General features: G+C 44.2%; 1 protein-coding gene across 1 annotated transcript; it reads right to left on the bottom strand.

Moving 5' to 3' along the window:
* Positions 1 to 9101: 9101 nt before the first annotated feature.
* On the bottom strand, positions 9102 to 10024 carry LOC139537926 (high mobility group-T protein-like; the record flags this gene model as incomplete). Its single annotated transcript, XM_071339824.1, is given in 1 exon segment — positions 9102 to 10024. A coding segment is annotated over 1 exon segment (137 nt), but the record flags the coding sequence as incomplete, so codon positions are not given.
* Positions 10025 to 10191: the final 167 nt, after the last annotated feature.

Here is a 10191-nt window from a genome sequence, read left to right on the forward strand (position 1 = left end):
TATAGACTGGTTGACTAGGAGGTTATTCAACTCAGAGTTAGATATTAATCTGTATAGACTGGTTGACTAGGAGGTTATTCAACTCAGAGTTAGATATTAATCTGTATAGACTGGTTGACTAGGAGGTTATTAAACTCAGAGTTAGATATTAATCTGTATAGACAGGTTGACTAGGAGGTTATTAAACTCAGAGTTAGATAATAATCTGTATAGACTGGTTGACTAGGAGGTTATTAAACTCAGAGTTAGATAATAATCTGTATAGACAGGTTGACTAGGAGGTTATTAAACTCGGAGTTAGATATTAATCTGTATAGACAGGTTGACTAGGAGGTTATTAAACTCAGAGTTAGATAATAATCTGTATAGACTGGTTGACTAGGAGGTTATTAAACTCAGAGTTAGATAATAATCTGTATAGACTGGTTGACTAGGAGGTTATTAAACTCAGAGTTAGATAATAATCTGTATAGACAGGTTGACTAGGAGGTTATTAAACTCAGAGTTAGATATTAATCTGTATAGACAGGTTGACTAGGAGGTTATTAAACTCAGAGTTAGATATTAATCTGTATAGACAGGTTGACTAGGAGGTTATTAAACTCAGAGTTAGATATTAATCTGTACAGACAGGTTGACTAGGAGGTTATTAAACTCAGAGTTAGATAATAATCTGTACAGACTGGTTGACTAGGAGGTTATTAAACTCAGAGTTAGATATTAATCTGTATAGACAGGTTGACTAGGAGGTTATTCAACTCCGAGTTAGATAATAATCTATATAGACTGGTTGACTAGGAGGTTATTAAACCATTGTTCTGCTGGACAAGCAGTAGGATCATCTTATCCTATGGTAAGAGGGACGTCCCATAGTTGATAGCAGTGTCCCTTCATTCCTGTTACACTCCCCAGAGATACTTCTGAGGAGATGAGAAACTCCATTTTAATCCTATTAACACCCACTGTGTACTTTGCCCATACGTTGTCAATGGGCCACGCAATGCATTCTGGGTACACTCCGACAAGGAGATGTCTCCCAAGGCCATTGGGTCAACATATCCCGAGGTCATTGGTCATTGGCTCAACATATCCCAAGGTCATTGGTCATTGGCTCAACATATCCCAAGGTCATTGGTCATTGGCTCAACATATCCCAAGGTCATTGTTCATTGGCTCAACATATCCCAAGGTCATTGGTCATTGGCTCAACATATCCCAAGGTCATTGGTCATTGGCTCAACATATCCCAAGGTCATTGGTCATTGGCTCAACATATCCCAAGGTCATTGGTCATTGGCTCAACATATCCCAAGGTCATTGTTCATTGGCTCAACATATCCCGAGGTCATTGGTCATTGGCTCAACATATCCCAAGGTCATTGGTCATTGGCTCAACATATCCCAAGGTCATTGGTCATTGGCTCAACATATCCCAAGGTCATTGGTCATTGGCTCAACATATCACGAGGTCATTATTCATTGGCTCAACATATCACGAGGTCATTATTCATTGGCTCAACATATCTCAAGGTAATTTTCTCAGTTTACCCTAAGGTAAACATTTAGACTATATTAGCCCACACCGCTACAAGGATGCACTTTCATAAACGTTCTATGACCTCATATCAATTTTTCAATTCAATTTTATTTTATATAGCCCTTCGTACATCAGCTAATATCTCGAAGTGCTGTACAGACACCCAGCCTAAAACCCCAAACAGCTAGTAATGCAGGTGTAGAAGCACGGTGGCTAGGAAAAACTCCCTAGAAAGGCCAAAACCTAGGAAGAAACCTAGAGAGGAACCAGGCTATGAGGGGTGGCCAGTCCTCTTCTGGCTGTGCCGGGTGGAGATTATAACAGAACTATGCCAAGATGTTCAAAAATGTTCATAAGTGACAAGCATGGTCAAATAATAATCATGAATAATTTTCAGTTGGCTTTTCATAGCCGATCATCAAGAGTTGAAAAACAACAGGTCTGGGACAGGTGGCGGTTCCATAACCGCAGGCAGAACAGCTGAAACTGGAATAGCAGCAAGGCCAGGCGGACTGGGGACAGCAAGGAGTCACCACGGGCGGCAGTCCCGACGCATGGTCCTAGGGCTCAGGTCCTCCGAGAGAAAGAAAGAGAGAAGGAGAAAATTAGAGAGAGCCAAGATTTTCAAAATGTTCATAAATGACAAGCATGGTCAAATAATAATCAGGAATAAATCTCAGTTGGCTTTTCATAGCCGATCATTAAGAGTTGAAAACAGCAGGTCTGGGACAGGTAGGGGTTCCATAACCGCAGGCAGAACAGTTGAAACTGGAATAGCAGCAAGGCCAGGCGGACTGGGGACAGCAAGGAGTCACCACGGCCGGTAGTCCCGACGTATGGTCCTAGGGCTCAGGTCCTCCGAGAGAAAGAAAGAGAGAAGGAGAAAATTAGAGAGCGCCAAGATTTTCAAAATGTTCATAAATGACAAGCATGGTCAAATAATAATCAGGAATAAATCTCAGTTGGCTTTTCATAGCCGATCATTAAGAGTTGAAAACAGCAGGTCTGGGACAGGTAGGGGTTCCGTAACCGCAGGCAGAACAGTTGAAACTGGAATAGCAGCAAGGCCAGGCGGACTGGGGACAGCAAGGTGTCATCATGCCCGGTAGTCCTGACATATGGTCCTAGGGCTCAGGTTCTCAGAGAGAAAGAGAGAACGAAAGAATTAGAGAGAGCATACTTAAATTCACACAGGACACTGGATAAGACAGGAGAAGTACTCCAGGTAACCAACTGACCCTAGCCCCCCGACACATAAACTACTGCAGCATAAATACTGGAGGCTGAGACAGGAGCGGTCAGGAGACACTGTGGCCCCATCCGAAGAAACCCCCGGACAGGGCCAAACAGGAAGGATAATATGATTAAACAGCATTATAATTACACAGGTGAACCTTGTGCTGGGGGACAATAAATGATATCGTAGCTTATAGAGATCCCAAACAAATTTTAAATGATCTATACTAAAATAAAATATAAACACAACATGTAAAGTGCTGGTCCCATGTTTCATGAGCTGAAATAAAAGATCCCAGAAATGTTCCATACGCACAAAAAAGCTTATTTCTCTCAAATATTGTGCAATATTTTTTTTTTTACATTCCTATTAGTGATAATCCATCCACCTGACAGGTGTGGCATGCCAAGAAGCTGATTAAACAGCATTATAATTACACAGGTGAACCTTGTGCTGGGGGACAATAAATGACCACTTTTAAAATGTTTTGTCACACAACACAATGCCAGAGATGTCTCAAGTTTTGAGGCTTGCCGACTGCAGGAATGTCCACCGGAGCTGTTGCCAGAGAACTGATCTGTTCATTTCTCAACCGTTGCCTCGCCGACCGTTCCAAGAGAAGATTTCAGGTAGAAAGTATGTTTCTTCAATACTGTAATATAGTGTTATATGAACTTTTCTTGTTCACACATATTTTATCATCATCAATAGCACAGAGATTGAAAAAAAATCTACTGGAGGTTAGAGACGTTGAGACGGCAAACGAAAGGTCGTTGGTTTGAATCCCTGAGCCGACAAGGTGAAAACATCTGCCGATGTGCCCTTGAGCAAGGCACTTAGAACCCTAATAGCTTTTGTAAGTCGCTCTGGATAAGAGCGTTAGCTAAATTCCTAAAATATAAAGTAAACGTATTTGCCAAGACCTCTGCCGTTCCACTAAATGTCCACTAGATGTCGATCTAAACCTGTTTTGTGGCGCTGTATGCCGCCTGCCTGCCTGCCTGTCTGTCTGTTTTGTGGCTGCTGTGTGCCACTTGCCTGCCTGCCTGCCTGTCTGTGTTGTGGCGCTATCTGCCGTCTGCCTGTCTGTCTGCCTGTCTGCCTGTCTGTTTTGTGGTGCTGTGTGCCGCCTGCCTGCTTGTCTGTCTGTTTTGTGGCGCTGTATGCCGTCTGCCTGTCTGCCTGCCTGTCCGTACGTGGCTGTGGGCTGCTGCTTGTCTGTCTACTCTGCGCCAGCAGGTCGATATGACCACTGTACAGCGCGCTAAACAGCAAGAGCTGAACACACTCCGACGCTCAGACACCATTTACAAACAATGCATTTGTGTTTAGTCAGGCCACCAGATCAGAGTCCGCCAGATCAGAGGCAGTAGGGTTGACCACGTGTTCTCTTGATAAGTCAATGGCTAAGCATTCAAGCATTCTAAGTACTTTTGGGTGTCAAGTGAAATATATGGAGTAAAAAGTACATTATGTTCTTTAGGAATGTAGTGAAGTAAAAGTAAAAGTTGTCAAAAATATAAACAGTAAAGTAAAGAAACCCTAAAAAACTACTTAAGTAGTACTTTAAAGTATTTTTACTTAAGTACTTTACTGCTAAAATTACTAAAAGCTAACTTGAGTTAATTGATTAACTCTGTCAGCCCTACATTTACATCCACAGTCTAATCAGGATGACAACTCTAGTTGGCCTTGGCATTCCCATTGTAAACAACCACATAATGTAGAATAACTCTGAAGGGGGAAATCACTATTTGTTTTTATACTTTGTATATCTCATCGTTTGTTCTGTCAGTGTAGTACAGTACAGTACAGAGGTAAACAGTAGCCCAGCTCTGTCAGTCTACAGTACAGAATATTTACAGAGGTAAACAGTAGCCCAGCTCTGTCAGTCTACAGTACAGAATATTTACAGAGGTAAACAGTAGCCCAACTCTGTCAGTCTACAGTACAGAATATTTACAGAGGTAAACAGAAGCCCAGCTCTGTCAGTCTACAGTACAGAATATTTACAGAGGTAAACAGTAGCCCAGCTCTGTCAGTCTACAGTACAGAATATTTACAGAGGTAAACAGTAGCCCAGCTCTGTCAGTCTACAGTACAGAATATTTACAGAGGTAAACAGTAGCCCAGCTCTGTCAGTCTACAGTACAGAATATTTACAGAGGTAAACAGTAGCCCAGCTCTGTCAGTCTACAGTACAGTACATTACAGAGGTAAACAGAAGCCCAACTCTGTCAGTTTACTACAGTACAGTAGAGAGGTAAACAGTACCAAGACCTCTCAGTTTAGAACAGTGCAGATAGAATTGACATCACCCAATGTTCTAATGACATCACCCAATGTTCTAAAGACATCACCCAATGTTTGACTGACATTTACATTTTACATTTACATTTTAGTCATTTAGCAGACACTCTTATCCAGAGCGACTTACAGTAGAGTGCATACATTTTATTACATTTATTTATTTTATTTTTATTTATTTATTAATTTTTTTTTTACATACTGAGACAAGGATATCCCTACCGGCCAAACCCTCCCTAACCCGGACGACGCTATGCCAATTGTGCGTCGCCCCACGGATCTCCCGGTTGCGGCCGGCTGCGACAGAGCCTGGGCGCGAACCCAGAGACTCTGGTGGCGCAGCTAGCACTGCGGTGCAGTGCATTAGACCACTGCGCCACCCGGGAGACATCACCCAATGTTCTAATGACATCACCAATGTTCTACTGACATCACCCAATGTTCTACACAAGAGACAGTCATGTCTGTTCTACTGAACACACTTCTATCTGAACGTTCCATTCTGTTTCATTGCCCTCTCTTGAATAAGCCCTAAGGTCTCTGTCCTGTGTGTGTGTGTGTGTGTGTGTGTGTGTGTGTGTGTGTGTGTGTGTGTGTGTGTGTGTGTGTGTGTGTGTGTGTGTGTGTGTGTGTGTGTGTGTGTGTGTGTGTGTGTGTGTGTGTGTGTGTGTGTGTGTGTGTGTGTGTGTGTGTGTGTGTGTGTGTGCGTGCGTGCGTGCGTGTGTGCGAAGTCGTGCATTATGTTCTACAACACCATCATGTTGTGTCACTGGGTTGGTCAAAGCACATAATCTTTACATAAATTCATCTCTCTGTTTTTTCCCCATCCTGGATGGAAGTCAGAGAGAGAAACAGAGAGAAAGCGAGAGAGGGAGACAGAGAGAAACAGAGAGAAAGCGAGAGAGGGAGACAGAGAGAAACAGAGAGAAAGCGAGAGAGAGAAACAGAGAGAAACAGAGAGAAAGCGAGAGAGAGAGACAGAGAGAAACAGAGAGAAAGCGAGAGAGAGAAACAGAGAGAAAGCGAGAGAGAGAAACAGGGGGAAACAGAGAGAAAGCGAGAGAGAGAGACAGAGAGAAACAGAGAGAAAGCGAGAGAGGGAGACAGAGAGAAACAGAGAGAAAGCAAGAGAGGGAGACAGAGAGGGAAAGAGAGAGAAAGCGAGAGAGGGAGACAGAGAGGGAAAGAGAGAGAAAGCGAGAGAGGGAGACAGAGAGAAAGCGAGAGAGGGAGACAGAGAGGGAAAGAGAGAGAAAGCGAGAGAGGGAGACAGAGAGAAACAGAGAGAAAGCGAGAGAGAGAAACAGAGAGAAAGCGAGAGAGAGAAACAGGGGGAAACAGAGAGAAAGCGAGAGAGAGAAACAGAGAGAAACAGAGAGAAAGCGAGAGAGAGAGACAGAGAGAAACAGAGAGAAAGCGAGAGAGAGAGACAGAGAGAAACAGAGAGAAAGCGAGAGAGAGAAACAGAGAGAAAGCGAGAGAGAGAAACAGGGGGAAACAGAGAGAAAGCGAGAGAGAGAGACAGAGAGAAACAGAGAGAAAGCGAGAGAGGGAGACAGAGAGAAACAGAGAGAAAGCGAGAGAGGGAGACAGAGAGGGAAAGAGAGAGAAAGCGAGAGAGGGAGACAGAGAGGGAAAGAGAGAGAAAGCGAGAGAGGGAGACAGAGAGAAACAGAGAGAGGGAGACAGAGAGGGAAAGAGAGAAAGTGAGAGAGGGAGAAAGAGAGGGAAAGAGAGAGAGGGAGAAAGAGAGGGAAAGAGAGAGAGGGAGACAGAGAGGGAAAGAGGAAGAGAAAGCGAGAGAGGGAGACAGAGAGGGAAAGAGAGAGAAAGCGAGAGAGGGAGACAGAGAGGGAAAGAGGGAGAGACAGCGAGAGAGGGAGACAGAGAGGGAAAGAGAGAGAAAACGAGAGAGGGAGACAGAGAGGGAAAGAGAGAGAGAAAGCGAGAGAGGGAGACAGAGAGAGAAAGAGGAAGAGACAGCTGTGTCTAAACGAAACAGAGAGAACAGGAGATAGTGGTGAGTGTTGTCACCAAACCACGATGTGCGGCTAAGACGCACTAACATCCTGTCTGAACACTGTTTTGTTATCTATCGCCTAGTCACAGTAGCCACCTCCACCACGGGGTAAGGAGAGGACAGGATACAGCAATACACAGGCAACCAGAGGCCGACACAAAGTCCTACACACACACACACACACACACACACACACACACACACACACACACACACACACACACACACACACACACACACACACACACACACACACACACACACACACACACACACACACACACAATAAAGGCAATAGAGTCATTTGGAACCAGTAGTGGGTAAAACCACCGGGGGATCCAAACCAGTAGAGCCATATCATAACCTGTGTGTTGTGGTAACTGCGCTGTTTGATCTATAACCTGTTAGTTGATATGTCTCGACACCGTGATATATATACAGTAGGCCTAAAGGCCGAGACAATAAGAGGACGCAGTGGCAGAATAAATTCAACCACACCTTTTTGTTTTATCACAAAACCAGAGAGCAACATCTACACAGTGGAGTCCACCAAGCATATTGCATGTAACAGACTGTTACATGACCGACAGCAGGGTATAGCAAGTTAATGTTTCCAACATTTTCGGACTACTAAACAACTATTGATTTAGAACCACAGAGTTAGTTACCTCAAGGCACAAAGAAAACAGGAGCTGCTGCCTCCACTATTCCTGCACCATTTACACTTTGGACGCAGATCTTCCCTCTGATTAGGTCCAATATGACAGCTCTACGCCATCACAGTGACAGGACAGACAGGGCCACACCAGGCCTCACAGTCCCAGGAGAGACGTTACATTTGGACAGGGCCACACCAGGCCTCACAGTCCCAGGAGACGTTACAGTTGGACAGGGCCACACCAGGCCTCACAGTCCTAGGAGAGACGTTACAGTTGGACAGGACAGACAGGACAGACAGGGCCACACCAGAACTCACAGTCCCAGGAGACGTTACAGTTGGACAGGGCCACACCAGGCCTCACAGTCCCAGGAGAGACGTTATAGTTGGACAGGACAGACAGGGCCACACCAGAACTCACAGTCCCAGGAGAGACGTTATAGTTGGACAGGGCCACACCAGGCCTCACAGTCCCAGGAGAGACAGTTGGACAGTAACTTGTAGTAGTGTAAGCCAACGGTAGTCCACTATAGGGAACAGGTGCCATTCGGAATGCAGCCGAAGCCTCCTACACAGCTCCTGTAAAGCACCACTGCCTGTAACACACCCAACTACGGCTATTCCCTGTGTCATCGTCACTAAACGTACCATTAATGAATATGCATTATTGACTGGAATTGGTTGTCAAACGGGAGACTTTTGTTAACAAAGCAGAGCGGAGATGATTGTCCAGTGACCTCACGGGTGAACACATTGATTAACCAATGATTGTCCAGTGACCTCACGGGTGAACACATTGATTAACCAATGATTGTCCAGTGACCTCACGGGTGAACACATTGATTAACCAATGATTGTCTCCCATGTACAGAATAACAATTTACCTGTCGGTCAAGTCCATTGATGAGGAATCTCGTCCCCCAGGCTAAATTTCATAGGTTCAACAGACATGGCCAGCTGGTACACGCGGTTAATTGATTAGCTATAACTGCATTGGTTACTACCGTGTCAATTAAAAAACTTCTGAATGACACAATCAAAGTCTAGAATAGAGTAAATCTGTAGACTGACATGATCGACTAGATCAGGGTTTCTCAAACTCGGTCCCGGGGCCCCTCCCTGGGTACACGCTTTGGTTTTTCCCCCCTAGCACTAAACAGCTGATTCAAATAACCAACTAATCATCAAGCCTTTGATTATTTGTAATTGGCTGTGTAGTGCTAGGGAAAATAACACAATGTGTACCCAGAGGGGGGGCCCGGGACCGAGTTTGAGAAACCCCGGACGAGATTATCTGCGTAACCAAGAGATTCTAACGATACAAGAAAGAAACCAGTCTATATAAAAATAAAAAATAAAGAAAGTTTATTGACGTCAGAAGCAATTCAGAATCTCAACACACACAAAAAAAACAAAAACAAATGCAAATATTTCTTCTTATTGCAATTACAGTGGTATTCAAATAGTCCAGTAAAATAACTTTATGATAATACGGCAAGCTGATAATACGTCATTTAAAACCAGAAAAACAAACGGGCCATTGGAAACAGAAGAACTACTAAGACCCTACATTATAACTAGGTAATGTGCTGCTGTGCACTGCTAGCTAAGGCAAATAAGACCCATCGGTTACCAAGCCAAATTTGTATTTAATTTTTTTTTTTTTACAACCGCTTTAAACTGTAACAAAGAAGGGGGGACCAAAATGCACCCTATTCCCTATATAGTGCCCTACTTTTGACCTGAACCCTATTCAGTGGCCAGTCCAAGTGTCAAAAAGTAGTCAAATGTATTGCACTAAATAAGGAATTAGGATTCCATTTTTTTGGGGGACGCAAAAGAGACTGGGAGATAGAAACACAGACAGACACAGGTGACACTGTTGTAGTGTTAACTATACAAAAAGGAGACAACGACCTGTACAGATGCAAAACAATTCTTATACACAGCGATTTATGTTTTTGGAGGGAGAGAAGGAGGGGAGGGTTCTTTTTATGGAGGGGGGAGTGGAGGGTAACTTTTTCAAGTAATGTTTTTTTCTTTTGTTCAGAGTAAGTGACGTGTGAACAAGAGGGGTTAAATGCTTTATAAACAAGAAATGATAAGCTCTACACGTAACAACGTTGATCTACTCGTCGTCCTCGTCGTCATCCTCGTCGTCGTCGTCGTCCTCGTCGTCATCGCCGTCGTCCTTGGTTGGGGCAGCCACCTTCGCCGGCATGCTGACGGGCACCTTGCCCTTGTTGCGGTACGCAGTGATGTCCTGAGAATGGGGAAGTGGACGAGAGTAGTATTTCACTTTATTGGTACAAGTAACCACTTGGACTGGCCACCCCTCATAGCCTGGTTCCTCTCTAGGTCTCCTGCAACATGGAAGTAAACATACAGCAACTGCATCTGCTACTGACCCCTTGGGGTGACTAGTGGTAACT

Source organism: Salvelinus alpinus, chromosome 13, assembly GCF_045679555.1.
Source record: "Salvelinus alpinus chromosome 13, SLU_Salpinus.1, whole genome shotgun sequence".
NCBI classification, from domain to species: domain Eukaryota; kingdom Metazoa; phylum Chordata; class Actinopteri; order Salmoniformes; family Salmonidae; genus Salvelinus; species Salvelinus alpinus.